We start from the raw sequence: 23,592 nt of genomic DNA, 5'->3' as shown, positions 1-23,592 counted from the left end.
CAACTGAAACTCAAACTTTCCATACAGCATTCAGTTTGATAACTACAAGAGGAATACACAAAATCGCATTTAAGCTTGTGATGAATGTATTCGGTATAAAAAAATGACACTTGTAGGACAACACTTTCACAATATGCGGAGAAATGAAATCACAGTCAACTTTGGTCTAGGTACTTAACAATACTGGCTGGAAAAGAAAACTATTTGGTGTTTAGAGTTGAGGTTCACAGCATCTGCACTGCCCTCTGTTGGACGAACATCATTACTTGCACAACTCTTCTAGGAAAGTTATCGTCTTTCATATTCACTGGTCATACTCGAGATCATGCGTCTCAAAAAGAGTTTTGGCTACTGAATTTACTAAAACTGACATAGGTTGTTTACTTTTACTGGCCCCCCCAAAAAAAAATATATTCCCGTCACTGCTTAAAAAAGGTTCTGACGTTGACTTTTCTCTGCCACTTTTGAGTACGGCTCTTAAAACGAGCTGGTTTTGCTTCTTCGTGGTCATTTTCAGAAGAGTCATCTCTCCTGAAAACTATCTTTGGAAGTGAATTATTTTTGCTTGGCTCTTGAACAACATAAATAGTTAACATACAACCTACACACTTAGTTGTTGCTAAATTTGTGACTAGATTTAGGGAAAACATTGAAGGGAACACGCGAAAGTAACACATAGGGCACTCTTTTATGAGTGGCTGGGACGGATAGTTAACAACGTAATAGTTTCCATCAGAGGGAGGACTAACGTAAAAAGTTTTTGCCTGTCCCTCTTCGTAGTCTTTTCCAAATGACATGTGATTTATGTAGTTAGTTTTTGACCTTCTCTGTCTCTTTTTCTCAACAATGTCACTAATCTCTATTGAGTCACTACTTTTTGAACTCTCCACTGAATCACTTTTTGAACAACAATTGACAGAGGGGTTCGTTGAGTCAAAAGCTGCACTAAAATGAGACTTGTCCAGTGAGGAGGTAAACTGTCTTACAACTCTCTTCACTAGATTAAGAAGGAGGGCTATTTCGTCGCCATGGTTGTAATCGTCCTCTCCGTCACCTTCAGAAGAATAGTGAGTCAGACTTGGGTTTTGTTGAACGTCAAGAACATGGGACAATAAAACATCAACCAAAAAGTCGTCGTCACTGTCCTTATAATCGAATGGGATGGTGAAGGTAGAAAGAGTATGTCCATTACTTTCAACATTTAACTTCCTCAGTTTTTTAGCAATGGGTAAGAGTTTCTCCCATAACCTTTTCTTTTCAGAAGTGTCTAATTTCTGTAAGAATGATTCTGAAGAGGGGCTTCTTCTGCTTCTTAAATTATACTTTGTACCTTTGATAGTTCCACCATTACTCCTGTGACTTCTCAGATATTTCTCGTCCCTCTCTGATTCACCGTCTTTGTAAAAAAGCTTTCTCATTCTGCGGGACTTTCTTCTGTCTGGATCCAGTCCTGAGAGGTGCTCCTTGTTTTGATTTTTAGCACCATAGTTCTCAACATTATTCATCTTTATTTCTCCATCTTTCTTTTGAGGTATGTGTTCTCCATGACCATTCAGCACAGTGTTCTGAGTTTCAGTTTCACATCCGTTATTTCTAACACAGACTTGGTTGACAGAAGTAACGGTAGATTCTCTGCTTTTAGTGTTTTCATATTCTGTTGATATTTCTTTGTTATTGCACAACTTTTCCTGGGCACTTATGTTGCATTCATCTAGCTGTGGTGTTTCTTTTTTATCTTCTGTTGCTTTTCTCCATTTTTTATCTTTTTTACGTGCGTCACTCTTTCTATCTTTTTCATCTATCACATTTTCTGATGTAGGAGTGTTCTTTAGGCTATCCACAGACTGTTGTGAGCTACTTTCAGAGAATTCTTTTGATGGTGCTACACTGTCTTCTAGAGCTGTGGCGATCTCTTCAGCAATTTGTGTAGATTGATTTGCATTATCAATGATCAAAGTCATCGGGCCCAGTTCTCTATCTCTTGTGATCCAGACTTCCTCGACATTGAATGAAATTTTATCACTAAATCCATTTCCAAGAGATATTTCAATAGATTTGTCACATTCCTGAAATTCACTGATGGGCTGAGCTTCAATTTCCCACTCTGACTGAGGAATTATCACTTCTTCACTATACTGAGGTACCATAAAATCATCGCTGGAACCATTTGTACTTTGAGCTTCATTGTGGCTTTCGAATTGATCTATTATAAAATTTGCCACATTAAGGTAGTGTTCATTTTTACCATCTCTCCCGAAGTCTTGAGAACCACCCTTATAATTTTCAGTATCTCTGCTGGTATTGTGTTTCTTTTTGCTAGGATATAAGCCATAATTTTCAGACGATCGTTTGTCTCCTCCATGGCGGTTGGTCCCGTCAAGTTTCTCTGTTTTCAGTGATATAAACTTCTTTAATTTCTCTATAGCGCGTCTCCAGGGTGACTTATTTTCAATAGGCTTCAGGTTGCTTATGTAGGAAAGCATTTCCTTGACAACTTCTCTGGTGGAAGGGCGGTGGTGTCCCGACTTGAGACTTTTCATATCCTTCTGAAGCTTCCTCTCCAGGTATTCGGCTGGGTCTCTTGTCCATCTTAAGGTCTGATGAGCGCAAGAACCACTGACCTTCTCGTCCTTAGATCGCCGAAAGGAATCGAAATCTCGGCAACGTCTAAACTTCAGATCACAGTCTCTGCACTGGAGGGAACCGAAAAGCAAGTGAGATGACAGGCGGTAATCCTTCACAACTTTGTCACAGATGTAGCAAGTTGTAGCCTTAAGAGCCTTCCTTGTTACACTGTGGCTTGAATTTCGGTGTTCGCTTGAAGAACTTGACATATTTCGTCTAACTTGATTGTCATGGAGTGTATTATTGTCACTCGAATAGATCTCACTCCAACTTGCACTATTTTCACTTCGGAATACCATTTACATGTAGGGTCCACTTTCATTCATTTAAAGAAAAACTTCTTCCAGTGAAGTAACAGCACTAACAGAGAATATCAGTGGGAATGTATATCACTACGTTTTGCAAGATTTTCGAGAAAAATCTGTAAATTGTTATTACTGGGATGCTTCACCACTGAAAACTTATTAGTGTGGTCATCTGTCGCAGCACTTTAAATTCTTTCTTGGCAAAAATTCTGGAACAGTCATCAACGTGAGAGCAAATCCTTCTTGAGAATAAGGAGGATGGTGGACGTTTGATAATGAGAAGGCGGAACAGGCAAACAATGACACCATTTTGCCACGGTCGGTGGTGATCTTTGACTCGCAGACCTGCCATGGTAGTGGCCTAGTTTTTCTGAAAAGAAAGAAGTAACGCGAATTAGAACGTTGTTCAAATATTAGGCAAGGAGATTTGGAAAACATGATATTGTAAATAGTCTTTTTATGCACAGGGAAATATGAGAATATAAACAGCCTCTTATGCTTCACTGATATAAACAAGCTTATTTGTGAAATCTGCTTTTGTTCAAATGGTTAAAAGAATGTTATTGTAGCTTTTATTTTTATTTTGGTCTAATCCAGTAAAATTGTGAACACCTACTGCAGTATGTAAGTAAGTAAGTAATACTACTACTACTACTAATAATAATAATTATAATTATTATTGTTGTTGTTATTATTATTATTATTATTGGTAGTGGTAGGTCAGCAGGTCAACCGCTAGCTGAGTTTTCATTGGTAGGTGGCGCAATGCGTTTCTGCTATTGGTTGGAAGAGGTTTCCTTCAAGACACTTCTCGTCGTTGAAGGTCGCGCTGTTGAAGGCTGAGCAGCCAATGACAATGCGAGCCGTCGTGCGACACAACGCCCTGGGAAGTCATGCCCCAGCCTCGACGGTCTGCTAGGCTGCAACAGCGCGACCTTCAACGACGAGAAGTGTCTTGAAGAAAACTTCCTGCAACCAATAGCAGGAACGCATTGCGCCCCCTACCAACCAATGAAAACTCAGCTAGCGGTTGACCTCCTTCTGACCTACCACTATATACTGAGTAGATCCTGACAGCATTTTTTATACAGATCACCTACGGGCCAAACAAGGGAAAGGCCCGTAATACAACAACAACAACAGCATTTACAGTCTGCTCCGACCCACTGCTGTGATCATGCTCGGATGATACCGAGAGAAACGTTGGCCACCAATTCGTCTTATATTTTGACCCATTTGTTTATCTATTTATTGTGACAAATAAATCTGTAAGAATATCCCTGAAATTGACTCCTTCTGATGAGTAACGTCGGCGCAATACTCGCCAGTTGTAGTAGCAGAGAGAAAGCATTTATTAGAAAAATAGAGAAAACTATTTACAAGTTAAATGCAGCTGATGCAGCAATATCTTTCAATAAGAATTATTATTATACATTATTATTATTATTATTACTCCATATTTATACCTACAATTCAGATTACAGAAATTTTATGCAATTTTTTACTGGCATAGACACAGGTGGGGAGAGCATTCTCCTATTGGCTGAAGGAGAATGTCTCATCCGGGAGAATTTATTATTATTAATATTATTATTAATTATTATTTATTAAGCGAACACACACATATATAAAGTTCATTAGTATGTTCCTGAAAAAAGAGAACTAAAAAAAAAAAATATATATATATAGTATAACGTATATATATATATATATATGATATATATATATATATATATATATATATATATATATATATATATATATATATAGTTATGAAAGTATACGATAACAGTAGATGAAGATACACGCATCAAACACACACATACATATGAACTGAGAAATGTGACCAGATAAAAATAAAAAAAAAATAAAAAGGAGCGTAGCGCTCATGGAAGCACAGCGGGCCATCTTAAATTCGTGAACACCAGGCACCAGAGCACCGCCCGCCAGGTACTACAACGTTCCAGAGTTTTCTCTCTGGCAATAAAGTCCTCTGGTTCTTGTCAGTGTCTAAGGCGCGGATAAAGGTCGCCGCCGGCTGCTTCTCCATAGCTTTCCTGGCGATCATTCTTCTGGGAGCCAGTGATAGAATCTCAACGGACAACAATGGGACCCTTTGTGATTTCCTTTTTGATAGGTGTACCTTTTAAGGGTCGCCGTACCAGTGCGGTCGGTGTAGGCCTAGGCGCCATTGTTTGTAAATAAACGTCGGGTAGGCCTAAGCACCTGTCTTCGCACACGAACGTAAAGTAAGGCAAAGCAACAGTATTATTTGCATATTAACGCATCATAGGCCTAAAGAACCAGTCTTCATTTATGTATTAGCACAGGCTTGGCCTTGGTACATACCAGGATTTGTAGATGAATACAATAGTCCTAACCACCAGTTGTTGTAACCTGTTTTATATATTTTTTTTGGCCGTGATGCTTCGTATATTCCTAGAATTTCAAAAGTGCAAGGGGGGCGGGGAGTTTGTTTCCTTGGAGAATTTATGTAATAAATTAAGTCACAAAACATAATCATATACTGGTGATGAATAAGTAAACGAGTTTCTTCTCGTATCTCATCATAGTTTGATTAATCTAGGAAAGGAAGCGTGATGTTGCGTACGAGTAGACATTCTCTAGTGACGTCACTAACTCCCATCATTCATCACTTAAATAAATTCATTGTTATCTTCACGGCTTTTCAAGTTTTTCGCGAAAGCCAGTGTTGTTTGAATTATTATCCGTCGTTCCTTTTGGTTTCATGCAAATAAAAGTTTGTTTTGAGGACAGAACTGATTCAAGAACCAAGAAACAGAATTGACACAGAAAAAAAAAGAGAGAGAAAAAAAAAAGATAATTTTACCGATGCTACTTCGATAATCCGGGAGGAAGAAGTGTCGCCCGCAATGTACGGGTTTCCTGCGGTATTTTTATATTTAAGGACCCTTCAATTCACAGCACAGGACGGTATTCCTTTTGTGAATTGTAGTTATCAATTTACAGCCCAGCAAGACTACTTGGACCTCTCTACTTTATCGTCACCGAAAATCGTGTCGTCCTACCCTAGACCTTGGTCCTACCACTCAGTTCAACGGTTTTCTTACTTTAGAGCTACTTCGATCTGTATCGCAGAGTTAGTTACTGGACTTTTGGACACAAGCTATGCGTGAACTTACTCTCCCACAGACGCAGCGTAGAAGTTTAGACTTTTTATGCGTTCCCAGTGAGACTAATGAACTCTTTCTTTGATAAGCAGCTCTACCGTCTGCAAGGTAGACTCGTCTTTGCCACCGAACCGCATTAGTTCCCATCAGGCTCGTGTCTTGGCATTCATTGCCCAAGTGTTTTCTTTCAAAAACACAATAATCATAACAATAATAATAATAATAATAGTAATAATAATTTCATAGTGGCTGAAAAGCGTTATTTCCTTAAAAAATGGCAAACTGTTTGATAAAGAGGCTGAAACACTATTCAGTGAAGTGGAAAATCAAACGGTATCTTGATAATAATAATAATAATAATAATGATAATTTTATAGTGGCTGAAAAGAGTTATCTAATTTAAAAAAAATGGAAACTGTTTGATGATGAAAAGGCTGTAACACTATTCAGTGAAGTGGGAAATAAAACGGCATTTTGATAAAATAATAATATTATTAAAGACAATAATATTTTTTATAGTGGCTGGAAAGCGTTATCTCATTTTTTAAAAATGTAAACTTTGATAAAAACGCTGAAACCAAGACCACCCACCGAGAGAGGTCTCGCTGAAACACTATTCAGTGAAGTGGAAAATATAACCGTTATTGTGATAAACTGTGAAGGTTCAGTGTTTCTGTTGCATGCGTTGTTTTAGCTTCTTGAATCGTGGGTTACTGCAGATGGATACACGTCGTCCTAAATCATAATAAATAAATAAATAAATAAATATGCCTTCAATGAGGTCAAGAAGTTTTTACATGTTCCCTTTGAGACTTCGTATTACGATTGAGTGAGCAGACTCGATCATAAACCTATTCCCCAGTGTCCTAGTAATGAGTAAATATTTTCCTTCAAAGAAATTATATATTACGAAGAGAAAGTCAGAAAAAATTAAGTAAACTACAAGAGATAATAACCATGAACATTCCTTTCAAATGCCCGAGTCTCTCTTTGTTTTTAGATATAACAAGAATGGTTCGTGCCTTACTACATGCAAGGGGTGTAACTGCATTTGCGATTTCATTATCGTCTTATTTATTATTGAACTTTGCATGTCAAGTGCTTTATAAACACTGAATAATTCGACCTATACGTTGAAACTGAGCCTCAACACATGCATATTAGTAGTGGACATGTAAATGTACTTATTGACACATTTGCAAGTGTTTGGATGTGTATGTACGTGTTAGAGAGAGAGAGAGAGAGAGAGAGAGAGGAGAGAGAGAGAGAGAGAGAGAGGGCAAAAGTCACATTGTGCCTTATCACGTGCAATCGCTGTGTTGTGGCTGACTCGGGGATACTTGCCGTCATAAAACTCTGGACTGATGGACGGAATTAGGGAGAAATGCTCCGACAAGCAAGGTTTTGTGTTTACGAGCAAAATTTGACCTCCAGCCGAAACGTCTAGTGCGCATGTCCTTGGGGAACCCACTGAACATCCTGTATATAGTCCTGTAAATGAAGATTCTTTCTTTATGGCAGACAAAGGAGTTAAATGCGGCAACATATTCGTGGAATTAAATGAAAGATACTCGGCATTTGGCAGAATTTTTCCCCCTTATACTTGGACTCAAGATTTAATTTAATATTTGTTTTTACCATAGACTAAACTGTCCAGTTTTAGCACTTGATAAATTAAGAATGTCGCCATGCAGTTTTGTTGCGGTCATGAAAGCAAGTTAGAGAGAAAATAGATTAAAAGACTCGCCGTTAAAATTAATCACCGCGAAACGTACTATTAAGAGCGGGTATGTAATATCAGCAGGGGTACGGACAGCCTTCGTCCGCCTTTTCAGTGAGATCATCAACGGCTCTGGCAAGCACCGAGATGCAGTTTGTAACTGTATTATGATTTTCAGGCCTGGGCTGTAAATGGACATAAAGATGCCAGTCCCTTCAAATACTGCAGTGACTAAGAAAGATTCCATGTTCAGTTTCCAGGTGTGTTCAATCCCATCGTGCATGTGTTGACCCAGGCAGCGAACAGGTACCAGGCCATTACACGACTGTGGTGGGGTGGAGAAGAGAATGGCGGGTGGCAACTCCATCCCTGAAGAAAGAGACAAAGTTCACTCGCGAAGTGGTTCGGAAGTCACGTAAAGCCGTTGGTCCCGTTGCTGAATAACCACTGGTTCCATGCAACGTAAATACACCATACGAACAAACAAACAATAAAGAGAGAGAGACTTTCTGAAGCCACCAATAGGGGAAAAAAATGTATATTGTGATATAATCCTCACACTTACACATGGACACTTACGACATGACAGTAAAAATGGATGGTAATGAAATAAATTAGCTAAGAAAAAATATATACACTAAAGAAACAGTAAATAAAAAAAATAGAAAAAGCGCACAATAAGGATATAAAGAATCTTGCAACACACTGTAGATCTCATGTGTGAAGTTATAGTGTCTCTGATATCAACGCGTCATTACCTCGTGTCGGGTTTATCTTTCATTGTGTTAACAGCTGTTGCTGCTTATAGCCGCCCTCACTCCCCCCCCACCCCGGCCCCTTATTTTTTTTTTTTTTTTACTGTTGTTGTAGTGATCCCATTATACTCGAGTACGATTTTTTCGGTCATTATACTCAGACGATTTTTCTATAAATATTACAAACCAAATGTCAGTGTCTTTGGGACTATTTTGAGAATCATGATGAAAACGATGCAAAAAACATTCGTAGATCGGAACATCCTTGAAGGCGATTTCGTAAAATATATATATAAAAATAAATGAAGCAACTTTGACAGAAGAATTATCAACTAACGAACGATGGGCACACAAATAAAGATATAATAAATAAATATATATATATAAAACAATAACCAAAGAAGTAAACATAAATATGGGACTTGAATTTCATATTCGATTTCATGCAGAGGACGTTGGGGTGGGGGGGGGGGTGATTTGACGATCGTGGAAGCATATTTGCAATGCATTTGCTACTCGCTTGCAGGGCTGAGGCATGCAACACGCCCGGCCGATACGTGCAAATTGCGGGAAGTTGATAAGGAGCTGCGTTTAGAATGCCAGTCAAGTCCTCAGTCGGCTCTGTTGCCAGTTCTGTCATTCTATGAGTTTCAAAGCATGGGGACACCAGAGTATATTCCTCCCTCTCTCTCTAATGCAGCGGTGTTTGCCCCGCTTCATGATTCATTTTCACGCACGCACACACACACGGGGGGCGGAGAGAGAGAGAGAGGGTAGGATATAAAAATCTTTCATTATAAATTATGTTGATCCTGTTTTAAAGTTAATGCAGGAATATATATATATATATATATATATATATATATATATATATAAAATATATAACTTTATATATATATATATATATATATATATGTATAGAGAGAGAGAGAGAGAGAGAGAGGAGAATGTTTTAGAAAATCATTACTTATGGAATGGAGTGGAAATTATGGCCATGTTTAAAGCTATCGTCGAAATAGGGTGGGAAAAAACAAAGGCCTTGTGTTACATTAGTCTCAAACACAACGCAACATCGATTCCTCACGTGGAGTTTGTGGTAAAAATTCATGTCCGTTATTCTTAAATTTAATTGGTATCAGATCTGTGTCAATGATTTTTTTTTTTTCGGCTACAAATATTTAGCCATCCAACTTTCCTGTCAGTTAAAGTATTCTGGCACCGTGCAAAATAGAATAAATGGAGCTACCCAAATTTTGTTTTGCTTGAACGGACGAATATATATATATATATATATATATATATATATATATATATATATATATATATATATATAATTTATAAATGAAAACCAGCCGTTACTAGCCGTGGATTCAGGTCACGTGTAATTGGTAAATTCTCAAGTGTTAGGAAATCTAATCTCGGTGTTTAACCTACTTATATCGGTGAGAAATATATATATATATATATATATATATATATATATATATATATATATATATATAATATATATATATAATATATATATAAGATGAGGAGGATGAGAAAGGACTGAGAATACTTTCTAAGAAAAAAACAAGAAATTCGCTTTAATTTGCTTCATTAGAAAAGCATCGAGTGTTCTGTCCCTGGCGCTTGTATGAGTTAGCGTTTTCTATACTAAGCAATTTTCAGGCTATGTATACCGAGGCCAGCTACTAGCATCGATCGCGTTGCACGATAAGATCCTTTTATCATAATAGAAAAAAACGCACCAGGCTTTATTAGAAAAGAGATAAAGAGACGATAGACAAAGAGTATGACTGTTTTATCATTTTCCTGGATTACCGAGACGATAACGGCCCGATTAGATAAGTGACAACCTTCGAGATTTATCGGGAGTAAATCTCTCAAAATTTACCTCGCTCCTATTTTCGAAATCGATTCCAGGTTATTGACCACGAAATGCGTGGGTGGTGGGGACCAATGCAAACCACACTTAGTACCTCAAGTGCCAGGAACTATAGGCTGCGATCTCTCAAGAAGTCTCCACTAATAATGTATTGAGCCTGATTACGGCAGAAATTGATGGAAATTATTTACACAAAACACCGAGAACACTACTCACGTTCATGATGGTCTCTTACGTCCAATTACTTTCCGGTAAATCATTTTCGTTAACACTTCAAAAGTCGCGGTGAAGCAAGTCACAGGTTAACGTCCATGAGCGATTGACACTTCACCCTACGCCTTCTAACGGGTGACTGAGTCATAAGCAACGAGCTCTCGTAGCTTAGTTCATGGTTCAGCTCTCTTCGCGAGGACTTTCGGCTAGCTGAGTGAGTGTCAGAGAGTCAACCTCAAGCCGAGCTGTCTTTCTTATCAGCCAATCAGAGTGAGGCACATGACGCGTGTTTCGCTACTACCCTTTTGTGATTGGTCCGCATCCCAATGAATATTTTATCCCGAGGCTATTCTTCTCTCTCTCTCTCTCTTTTATAAGCTTTGCTCTTTCTTCAGGGGAACTAAATGAACTTGTGGAAGCGTGCGTAAACTGACCATTAACAATTGCCCCAGAAATGCAGAATCGCGGCTTTACAGCCGTAGTGGAAAGCTGATGTTAAATTTATTGACGAATATCAACATGTCATTTTCGATGCTGCAAATGCCAGCCGTACTTTCACTGAAAGCTTTGGAACATGGTTGTCTTCACGTCAGGCCCAATCTTACTTTAGTCGTCTTTAATGCTATAATTATGAATAAATATTAATCATTAGCCGAAGGCAACGAAATACCGGTTACCAGAATTTTCCTCGTTCTAACGAATCGTAAGCTAATGTACTAAATTTAAAGGAGCAACTTAAAGAGCTTCTTTCTTTCTCCTTTATCAACTTCATGGTATATTTCATAACCTAAAACTACGCAATTGACAACAGTCGCTTGAGAGAGAGAGAGAGAGAGAGAGAGAGAGAGAGAGAGAGAGAGAGAGAGCAAACAGGTGAGTGTGTGCAAATGGGTGTGGCAGAAAATTCATTGATTTTTAGTCTATTCGTGGTATTAGAGGGTCATTAATCTCCGATTGTTCGATGCGTTTCAAATTAATCTATTTTCCTTTTTTTTTCAATTTCAGTTTGTTGCGTCGTTGTCTTTACGACGCTCATGGGCCTCTAAATTAAATTTATGCGACGTTTTGAAATGAAAATAAATTAATATATATATATATATATATATATATATATCTATATCTATCAATATACTAATATATATAATTATAATACATAATATATTATATATATATATCTATATATATATATATATAATATATATATATATTATATATATATATATATATATATATATATATAAACCTATGATTATTACAGCCGCGGGACAGTGATTTCCCCTGCGTATAATATTTAGTTGTTTTGGGAATTGTTTGCAAGTGTTCTTAGTATTCGAACGAAAGCCTGGCTTTGTTAACTAATTATATATATATATATATATATATATATATATATATATATATATATATAAGGATTTCAATGAAAGCTAACTTCGTATTACTTGAAAAATATCCAAAAGCAGGTATGGTTGATAGGGAGTAAATATTTAAGAGCAAATATTTACATAGGGCATTTTGACCCCGTTGAGTTAATGTCTTTTTGTTGTCTGTTAATATTCGCGTTTCAGAGTTTTGTGAGAATTCAGGTTTGTCAGATTCCAGGTCGCTGAAAGTCCTGTGTGAGATCTTGCCTGTGTGGTTTTTCCATTTTCAACTTTTCTATGGCTATTTAGTTGCTCTCGGTAGCTGTTCTGGAAATTTTTTTAAGTATGGAAATTTCTGCATATTTTTTTATATCTTACTGCATTATTATATTATTATTATTATTATTATTATTATTATTATTATTATTATTATTATTATTAATTTAAAAGAATGACACTATGCCGTTCTATTCAACGAAGTTTGTTCTCATAGGTCTTCTTCCAAATTATTATTATTATTATTATTATTATTATATTATTATTATTATTATTATTATTATTATTAAATCTGTGAATCTTTTGCATATTTCGTATTTACGGAATTCGGAATAGTAACTTAAGCTCTAATAATCACAAAATCAGTCTCTAGAAAAAAATCAAGTTATGACATTTACTCTTAAATGTCATCCTTTTTTTTTATATATATAACGCTGATGCTGTTTTGTTATCAAGGAAACGCTTCCTTTGACAACCAAAGACACGATAAGATAGGAGGTCGTACGGAATAAATAACAACGGTTATAATAACATTGCCAGAAATGTAGTTAAGTGTAGGTTATTTGTGAGTGCGCAGTCCTAGATATTTATATATTCTCTCTCTCTCTCATAAATGATGAGGGAAGATTTTCGTTTATAAGAATGAGTCACTAGACCAAGTTCATCGGGATGCTATCTAAGACTTTTTTTTTTTCTTTTTTAAAGCAGTGGCCATTATATCCGTCAAAGCACGTAATCGCATTTATAGTTCGACCACAGATGGTTTGATCGGTATTGCACTTTAAATCTGTATCCTTCGATCGCCACCACCAACTGATCGGTTGCAATCATATATGTTATGGCGTTTACTATTCGTTAACAAGTAACCGCGTCATCCGTCTTAACTGTCATGTCACTCAAATGCATGTACTATTATGTGTGTCTTGCTGGATGTTTGTTTGTATGGTGTTTTTGCGTTACATGGAACCAGTGGTTATTTAGCAACGGGACCAGCGGCTTTACGTGACTTTCGAACCACGTCGAGAGTGAACTTCTATCACCAGAAATACACATCTCTCGCTCCTCAATGGAGTGGCCGAGAATCGAACCCGCGACCACCGAGGTGAGACGCCAACATCATACCAACCACGGCACTGAGGCGCTTTCTTGCTGGATGGATGCCTTTGTGTATGTAGGAATACCGTTGCGTAGAGAGGAAACCCTTTGTAGGGGTGCATAGTCGTCATTGCACTTCATACAGTACACTGTAGGCAGGCGTCAATTCGCCCATCAGCTGTAACCCTTTTCATTCCCTTTACCACTCCTCCGTTCACCTTATCTTACTTCCGTCGTACTTTCCACTCTTTCCTAACAGTTGTTTCAGCATTGTTTTCAGAAATGAACTACCTCATAGGTCGCAGCGCTTGGCTTGTGGCCTGAGTTTTTTTTTATATATATTTCATAATATGTTTCAAATTTGTAGAGACGAAAAGAACACGGACACAAATCAGAAAGTGTGTCCCTGGTAGCGACCCCAAGGGTTTTCTGGGGTTGTTATTTAGGACTTAACATTTCTTGGGGGGTCATTATTTTGATGATATCGACAGTCTTTTGTTTGTGTTTTTACGGTATTCCCCAAACGGCTTGAACTCAACACGCCCGAAGGTGGTAAACATATCGGGTTAAAACCCTTCGGGATTACCTACCCTCCAGGAGAGATCCGAATGACTGAACTGCAGAGAAGGCCATTATGCTTGGAACACGGTCCAGATAGACCGCGGCTTGGAAAGTCGAACAAAGCCAAGCGGATCAGTAAACTGTTTAGGACCAAAAACATGGGTACCGCGGGCCATGCCAAAAATCGAATGGCAGGGAGAAGTTCAAACAGATTAATACACCGATGCCAAATTTCACTTCTGAGAACAATTTTGTTTATGTTTATCTAGGGGACAATCTTTCTTCTACCTGGCCTGACTCATACAAACGAGAGGTTAATGGTTAGGACCAAATCCTCGTCGTGTCATCTTTCGAAAATCTGGTGTTTGCGTTTTTTTTTTTTTTTTTTTTTTTTTCGTGCCAGCCTTGTCTCTCTGGACGAATTAATACTTTTAAGCCATGATTTTGATCTAAGACTTTTTCTGCTTGGAGATGCTTGTCCGCTTGAGTTTTATGTTCGCAGTATAATAAAATGACACATATCCGGTTATTTGAGTATCATTTGTTTTGAGTAATATGCGTTAGGCAAGTAGTATACGTATACAATAAGAATATTTTCTTATATTTTTCATATGTAAGTTAAGGTAAATGATATTTGATATTCAGTGTTGCATATACTTCAAATACAACAGAAATATGATTCTTTCAGTCACTCCTGTTGATACAGTCACGCGATCCACCAATCTTGAAATATCAATTAGGGTCCACCGTTTTTTTTTTGTCCTGCTGTAAATATCTAAAGATCGTACACGGGGCGCTTAACCTGTTGTCTTGTATGGTTGGGTCAAGGTCGTCAAATGAGATAAGAAGGCTATTGTATATACTCGAGATGACCAACGACTTGTTTTCAGGTTTCGGACGTAGATGGCTAGTCAACTGTCTCCTATTCCTTGGGGGATACAAATCTTACCAGGGAGCTGGGCAGGAAACTATATAGACGGCCAACACCCTGTTCGAAGGAAGGTTTTAACAATAGTTTTAAGTCATTTACACTTGAGAGGAGTCAAGGGTCAAAATGTGGTGGAGAAACACGAGTGTGAATCAGCTCAGATCTTTGTTGCCCTAATGCTACATTGCCATCTTTGCTTACTCCAGATGTTATCTCTCAGCTTCCAAAGGGAAACTCGTTTAAAGCCCATTTTTTTATATTTTTTTTATTTTATTTTATGCACATTGGAATCGGTAATATAGTAAAGTCATTTACATTCGTAATAGGGAAACGTGTCGTAAACATTTATGTAACGGCATAATTACTGCGGAAAGTTTAGGCAAATACGAAGGGAGTCAGAAAAATGACAACTGTTGTGCAAAGAATCAAGAGATATTAAGGCGATAAACCGGTTATCAGAGAAGTGAAGGAAATATTTCATTAAGGAAAAAAATAGAAAAACTGTGAAGAACTTGAGAGGGGATGGGTGTCATGTGAGTTGATCTGTCGAGGAAGGGGAGAGGAGCGAGAGAGAGAGAGAGAGCATGGTTGGAGAAATCTTGTAATGCATGGCTTTAGAGGCGTTTATTAATCCCTTAGAGAAATGAGTTAAAAAACAAATCTCGTTAAAATCAGAAATGAGTAAAAAATATAGTTAAAAGATGAGTAACAAAATCAAGTTACAAAGAGTAATGTCAAAAAATCTAGTTAAAAAGTGTAATGAGTAAAAAAAATCTTGTTTAACATTAATTTGTAAAAACATTCGAGGGTAACAGAAGCTTGGGTAAGTATAGTTAAGAGTATGAGTCAGAGGCAATATCTCACAGTCAAATTAAATTGAAGCCCTAGGTCACTGAGTAAAATATTTGTAAAAAAGTAATAAGGAAATGAGTCAGGAGTTTTCAAGCCAATAGCTCGGTGAATCGGACAATAAAGAATTGACGCAGTGAATTGAAAAAAAAAAAAAAGACTAATTCAGGAGTGAAAGGAGTCAGTAGTTCAATAAATCTTAAGTAAATATAGTACTCGCTTATCAGTTTGGTAGCCCGAGTTCGCTCTCCACTGCAGCCAGTGCAGAACCAGGGGAATTTATTTCTGGTGATTTGAAATTAATGTCTCGATATAATGTGGATCGGATCCCACAATAAGCTGTAGGTCCGTTGCTCAGTAATCCATTGGTTAGTAACCACGTAAAAAAAAAATATAATCCTTCGGGCCAGCCCTAAGAGAGCTGTCAATCAGGTCAGTGGTCTGGTTAAACTAAGATGTACTTCCTAAGTAAATGAGGCGACGGAGTAATTTACCTGAAAAATCGGTGGTTGAAAGAAACTTAGTGTTCGTTTAACACGAGTCTGATGAGACGCCTGTGATTTTGAACACCTGCTTGTCAAAATTAGTTAGAGATTAGACGTATTTTTAAAGTTTTTTCGTGTTTATTGGAAGTTTTAATTTTCTCCAACTTGAATTATATTTATTTTAAATGGGAGTGACACACTACTGACACACGTCAGTAGTTTAGGCTGGTTAAAAACTGACACGTATTCTGGCATGCCCCAGTACGTGCCAGTAGTTTAGGCGGGTGAACTACTGGCACGTACCGGGATAAGGCCAGCATACATGCCAGCAGTTTAGGTGGGTAAACTGATGGCACATATCCTTTCATGTATTTTGGCAATTCCTAGTACGTGCCAGTGCCTTAGGCTATTAAACTAATGGCACATCATAGTACGTGCCAGTAGTTTAGGTGGGTAAACTACTGTTACGTATTTTAGCATGTCCTAGTACGTGTCAGTATTTTAGCCGGGTAAACTACCGTCACATATTTTGCCAAGTTCTAGTACATGCCAGTAGTTTAGGCTGGTAAACTATTAGCATGTCCCAGTACATGACAGTAGTTGAGGTGGGTAAACTACTGGTACATATTTTGACTCGTCTTAGTACGTGCCAGTGTTTTAGGCTGGTAAACTTCTGGCACGTATTCTGTCATGTCCTAGTTTATGCACTTAAACTACTGGCACATATTCTGACATGTTCCAGTATGTGCCAGCAGTTTAAGCTGATAAATTAATGGCACCTATTTTGGTTTTAGTTAAAATGCAAAATTCGAGATATTTGTAATAATAAAGCCCACAAAAATTTTTATTGTGCAAGTAACACGGAGAGAGAAAATTCCAAGAACATTCTCAGTTTGCCTTATTTTAACAGATTTGAAACCATTAAATCATTGTTAAAAGCCTTTAAGGTCAACCTTGTTTTTTCCTATAATAACACACTAAAAGGAATGTTAATAAAAAAAATGGCCCCAAAGAAAGCAACAACATAATATATAAAATTCCATGTATGTGCTGTCCCTCATTTTATCTCGGACAGTCGAGCAGGGGCTTAGAAGTAAGATTAAGCCAGCATAAATATTCTGTAAAAACTGGGCAAACATCTAATGCAATATTCATTCATTTAAGTGAAAACAACCACCGAATAAATTGGATTGGTAGTTCAGTAATTGCAAGGTCAAAAGATGTCTTATCACGAAATCTTTTAAAATCTGCTTTAATACAACTTACTTCTCATTGTAATTTCAGTATTAGTCGTGGGCTGTTTCATTTAAACCCTTGTATTTGTAACATGTTTAAGGATGACCTCAATGATATAATTACAGACTTAAATAGAAATTAGTTGCCTTAGAGATATCTTCATTGTATATGTATGTTTAATATGTATTGTGAATGTTTTTGTGTACCTCATCTTCCGGGTGTGTCGGATTCTAGGTACTAATCTCTTTATAATCCCTATCTGTCAGTTATACTACCTTTCTTGTATTGTCAATTTATGTAAGTCAGTTCATCTGCTAAGTAAAGGACGTTGAACGTCGAAAGATCTTGCCGAAACTCCGTTGTTTATTTTTCCCTCGTGGCTTGTACCTTTATTTATGGATTTATCACGTTCCAAACTTTCGTGATTCAGTTACACACACACACACACACACACACACACACACACATATATATATATATAATATATATATATATATATATATATATATATATATATATATATACTATATGTATGTGTGTGTATCATACCATCTGTGGCCAAAAAAAAAAAAAAATTAGTTGCCTTAGAGATATCTTCGTTGTATATGTATGTTTAATATGTATTGTGAATGTTTTTGTGTACCTCATCTTCCGGGTGTGTCGGATTCTAGGTACTAATCTCTTTATAATCCCTATCTGTCAGTTATACTACCTTTCTTGTATTGTCAATTTATGTAAGTCAGTTCATCTGCTAAGTAAAGGACGTTGAACGTCGAAAGATCTTGCCGAAACTCCGTTATTTATTTTTCCCTCGTGGCTTGTACCTTTATTTATGGATTTATCACGTTCCAACTTTCGTGATTCAGTTACACACACACACACACACACACACACACACACACACACACATTAATATATATATATATGATATATATATATTATATAATATATATATATATATATATATATATATATATACTATACTATATGTGTGTGTGTATCATACCATCTGTGGAAAAAAAAAAAAAAAAGGAACCATGCTACCTCGTTCCTGGCGCCACCTCTCCTAATCGAGAAAATGTAGACTTAAAAAAAAGGGTGTGTTCGTTTGATATTAAGTTCTAAAGTAAATCATCTAAATTTAGCCATTAAACGTCTTTCTCTTGGCAAAACTGGGCTTCACCTTATTTATTGTTCACACCAGTGTTGCTGTGGTAACGTTCACGTAATCATTCGCAGAGAACGCTTGACAACACGTGTGAATTGTGAAAACTCACTCATAACTTGACGAAATGCAGTTTGAAATAAATAATATTTTTAAAAAATTTCAAAAAAGCGCCTCATTTCCAGAATTATTTGTGCTTGTGTTACCTGATCAGTGATTTTTGAATCTGGTCGTCAATCGAGAGTAAAGTTATAACTACTGAGAGAGAGAGAGAGAGGAGAGAGAGAGAGAGAGAGAGAGAGAGATACGAGGACAACAAACTTAATCAAGGCCTTAAACCCATATACCGGATTTATGTGGCATCGATTGTACTCCATTTTATTTTTTATTATAGAGCCTAGTATAGTGTTTGACATCGTAATGACAATGGATGGTTAAATACTAATGATTAATTAGGCGAAATACTGTAAACTTGTAACCAAAATATTTTTACTTCAAAAGGATATTTGACTCTTTGAGATCGTTACTCAAATAGAAGTAAAATTCGCCACTCTCTGGCTGTAGCCTTGAAATTTTATAATACACATGACGATCAGACACAGACACATGTGTGGAGACACTTGTTTTGTGGACACCCATTCCGCACACTTGTCTTCCTGTCTGGCATTGGTGATGTTTGCAATTGGAAGAGGAAAAAAAAAATTCATGAATGATACTATTAACGAATATTTCCTTCATGGAAAAATAAATTTCACATTTTCCCAGTAAAGAAAGTTGAGCGGATCATGTCAAGATTATAGTGAACTTACTATTTTTCAAGACAATATTATACCACTTTTATTAAATGTTAATTATAATAATAACCTAATAAAACAAAGCGCCTTGTTCTTCAGGGCTACTTCCTTCACCAATACAAAGGCAGCATGTCGACCATTCTCAGGCGTTGATTTGACCTACTATGAGATTCAGGGTCTCTGTAACACGGTTTTTTGGACTTTGCTCCTTGTCAAAGCATCGGATGTAGCTGAAAGTTGACATATGTATATTTTACAACCACACAAATTTTGTCAGCATTATCAATAACCTAAACCCGATAGTTTTAATTTTTATAGAGTAAAAATGATCTAGCCGACGCCATGGCCAATGATTACGAGCCAAGAGTCGAAAAACATTCATTACGAAGGCAAGGTAAATAAACACCTTTTGACTAAATGTTGCCCCGCCCATCCACCAGACAGAAATTCCATCTGCTCTGAAACCCAAAGACTTCATGAATGGCGGAACGATACATAGATGTGGGTGGGGTATCAGTGCTAGCGTAGTAATACTACTGTAGCAGTAGTGCCGCAACAGTATAGCAGTAATATACATGAATTAAACGTTTAGACCAACTGCTGGGATCCTTGAGGATCATTTATCACTTCTTACAACTACTCGAGAAATTAGTTTTTATAGCCAGAAGTTAAATTTTCTAATCCAACAATGCCCATGGTAGCCTTCAGTGTTATCCTGAATTATAACGAGGCGAAAGTGGGTGGAGCCTCATGAAGTCACCATTCTGACGATAATTATTGGTGAAGGTTTAAAGCCAATATACGGTACCGGCTATTTTTTTTTCAGTAAATAGGTAGATAGCCAATAAATAAAAATTGCTTGACATTGGATATAGCAGTTATCAAATCAAGCTTGTCTACTATGTTTTTGATAATTACCAACTATTCCCTACATCTTGTCAATCTGATTGTGACTTATAAAGTAGACTGTAATTTCTTTGGAAACTTATTTTTGGAGTTAGACTAATAATCGAAGTGTTTTTGTATTTATTAACATATTTTGTTGGTTTGTTCATTATGACAATTATCAGTGGAGAGGTTCCAGAGTTCATAAAGGTGTACTGCTTTGCTTGTATTTAAATTTGTATGTCATTGCTGCCAGAGGTTTAGCCTTCGTTACGTATAGCCAATCATCCATCGAGAAAGAGGGAAGAAATGATGTCATAAGTTACGTAATGAGTGCGTTCGAAACCTCATCTCTGAGTAAGTTGGCCCGTCTTCAAAAAAGGTCACTTTTACATTATAAGTATCAAATTTATTCAACCTACGTAGTGCAGAATACACTCTAAATTTGTGTTGATATAATATGTATTCTGAATAAGCGTTATATTTATGAAATGCATAGATAAAAAGTTATTGCGAAAAAACCGTGTTACAGAGGCCCTGAATCTCATAGTAGTGACAAACTGACCAAAAGTTATGTTAATATACTAGTTGCCATGTCAGTTTTAGCTCAAATAATTGCTTCCGTGATTTTCCATAACCATTCTCTTTTATCCAAAGTATCCCCATTCTGCTTCCAAAACTGCGAATTCATTCATATGAACATTCAGGTGTTTGTCAGCTTATGGTAAATCTATCATATTACCCATCTCATATCGGCTATTCACCTCACAAAGTGATTTGTCGTGTTTTTTTATTCGTCCCTTTTCTTGACAGATTTTACAATTTTTTTTTTCGCCCATGGATATCTCACTAATACCACTCTCTTAATAAATGGTTTGTCAACATTAGTAGTCTGTGTTTGTCCAAATATTCTTTCTTAACTTATCTTCTTGTAACTTTACTTAACATCGGTCTCAATAATGTAATAGTTAGCCCATTTACGGTGAAGGTACGTTTTCTTTGACGGCACTATAGAGAACGAGCACGGGACCAATTTTCAGCGATAAGAAACATCTCGAAAATAATAATAATAATAATAATAATAATAATAATAATAATAATAATAATAATAATAATAATAATAATAATAATAATAATAATAATAATAAATGTTTCGTAGGCTTAGTGCTGAAGAACCATGACTCTCTCTCTATCTCTGTTTGTTACAAATTGTAATTAAGGGTGAAACCATAGCTAAGAAAGAGGTTTTATCACATGACTTTATTGAAAGAATTAAAGGAAAAGAACCCCGAAGATTATAGAAATGATTTAAGAATGACAGATGATGTCTACGGAGACCTATTATGCCTTATGTGTCCAAAAATAACAAAGAAAGATACAGTAATGAGGAAGTCTATACCTCCAGAGGAGAGGTTAACTGCAACATTAAGGTTCGTAGCAACGTTTCCTGGTCTGCTGTGAAGAGCAATAAATCAAAATACCACAACTTGGGTGTTGGCCACATAGGTCTTAGGGCAAAACTACAAATTAGGACCGCGGGGGCAAAACTGCAGACTACCACCGCAGGGGGCAAAACTGCAGCCTACTACCGCTGGGGGCAAAACTGCAGCTTACTACCGCTGAAGGCAAAACTGCAGACTACTGAAAGGTAAGCAATAAAATACTTGTCAAAATAGGTGGGTCAACCCAGTGGTCCTGCTAGTCCATCCCCACACACACCACAGACTTGTGGTGGATAATGCGTCTTGGCTAGACTGACCTGTCCGGTTGAACTTGTTGAAAAGATGTCTGTTTTTTGTTGTTGTAGTTAATTTGTTTCGATAGGTTAGCTTATAAAGGAGATAAACCCATAATTATTACTATCGTTGTTGCTCTCTCCCTCTCTCTCTCCAAGCTGAGAATGCATTGCCCATTTCGGGTTTTATACCCTAGAAAAGTAATTTCTCTGCCACTGGTTATTACGAAAAAAAAAAAAAAAATTCTCTCTCTTCAAGAACTAAGACGGCATATAGCACCGCATCCTCTCGGCCGGCTGAAGATTGATATAATACTGATGATGGAGATTGGAGAGAAATGTGGAAACATAAAACTATCAGAGTGAGAGGAGCCAACCTACTCATATATCTGTCTTAAAAGCTAACATTTTATAGCCAAAAAAAAAAAAAAAAAAATCCATATTATATATATATATATATAATAATAATAATAATAAAAAAACGATCGCATATAAATAAGAATAATAAGCAAGAGGATTCTGCAAATGATTATGAATTCATTTGTGACTCGGCCGAGCGTAATTGTAGTAAGCAATGACAGGCTAGCAAACAATACAGTCTCTATCAGTATATTGATAACTGTGCCACGTTCCTTGAGGGTTGGTCTTAGGTAATGGTATTCTCTGCGGCTTGGCTACAGCTCCCAGAGGCTGGAGTTTTCCTTTTCAAACTCCTCTCACGGGACCGGATTTTGCTTGTTTTGATCATTCATTTCCTGTGGTCTGACGTTTTTTGTCTTTGATGCAATTAATCCACTGCATTCACACGAATCTCACCATCAGTCTGCCAGGCAAGTTTTCCTATGTCGTCACTACCGAACTGTGCCTCACCTACCTCTTTTTTTTTTAAATGTTTGGGATGATTTTCCTAGTGAGACTTCAGACATTTTTTTTTTTATTTTATCGGATCTTCAGGATTCCTGATCGGGTTTTTCCGACAAACTCTCACTGTGAAAAGTCAACTTAAAAGTTTGTCCTTTTCGTTTTATTTATTTATTTATTTAATTTTTTTTTTCAGATAAAATGTTTTTTTCCGTTATTGTATTTCGGGTTCTTAATGATCTTTGCTTTTTTCTTTTTTTCTTTTTTTTCATATGCATCCGTCAGGTGTAAGCTTAATTGTTTCCGATGATTATTAATTCTATTGTTATTTATTTTAAATTGCTATTTGCATTCTTCATAATATTGGTTCTTATTGCTCTCTGCTTTTTCACATGTATCCGTTAGATTAACCTTTATACATCAAATTAGTATTAATTTTGTTGAAATATATTTTAGATTTTTATTTGCATTCTACATTATATTTGAAAAACTGTTTAGACGATGTAGGATTAACGCAAGACGACTAGTTGCTGTTTTCCTTTGCAAAAATATCAACAAAAAAGATTATATCCTACGCACTGAATTATAGAGAACTGCAAGTTTCGACCAGACAACCCATATATAATAGTGCTAATAATGATGAATATTAAGATGTTTGGACTGTATAAAGAGTTATTTACTTTGCCCCGTGTAAATATTCAAA

General features: G+C 36.6%; 1 protein-coding gene across 1 annotated transcript; it reads right to left on the bottom strand.

Moving 5' to 3' along the window:
• Nucleotides 1-68: 68 nt before the first annotated feature.
• On the bottom strand, nucleotides 69-10,857 carry LOC135204160 (uncharacterized). Its single transcript, XM_064234203.1, has 2 exons — nucleotides 10,662-10,857; nucleotides 69-3,300 (listed from the first exon to the last, which is right to left on the bottom strand). The coding sequence occupies exon 2, from the start codon at nucleotides 2,922-2,924 to the stop codon at nucleotides 420-422; it is 2,505 nt and encodes an 834-aa protein (XP_064090273.1). The 5' UTR covers nucleotides 2,925-3,300; nucleotides 10,662-10,857; the 3' UTR covers nucleotides 69-419.
• Nucleotides 10,858-23,592: the final 12,735 nt, after the last annotated feature.

Source organism: Macrobrachium nipponense, chromosome 44 (assembly GCF_015104395.2).
Source record: "Macrobrachium nipponense isolate FS-2020 chromosome 44, ASM1510439v2, whole genome shotgun sequence".
NCBI classification, from domain to species: domain Eukaryota; kingdom Metazoa; phylum Arthropoda; class Malacostraca; order Decapoda; family Palaemonidae; genus Macrobrachium; species Macrobrachium nipponense.
The sequence above is the reverse complement of the archived record's forward strand: the minus strand, read 5'-3'. Positions and strand labels throughout refer to the sequence as shown.

Bases quoted from the DNA above. Each gene is read 5' to 3' on its own strand.
- LOC135204160 (XM_064234203.1), bottom strand. From the start codon at position 2,924: ATGGTATTCCGAAGTGAAAATAGTGCAAGTTGGAGTGAGATCTATTCG.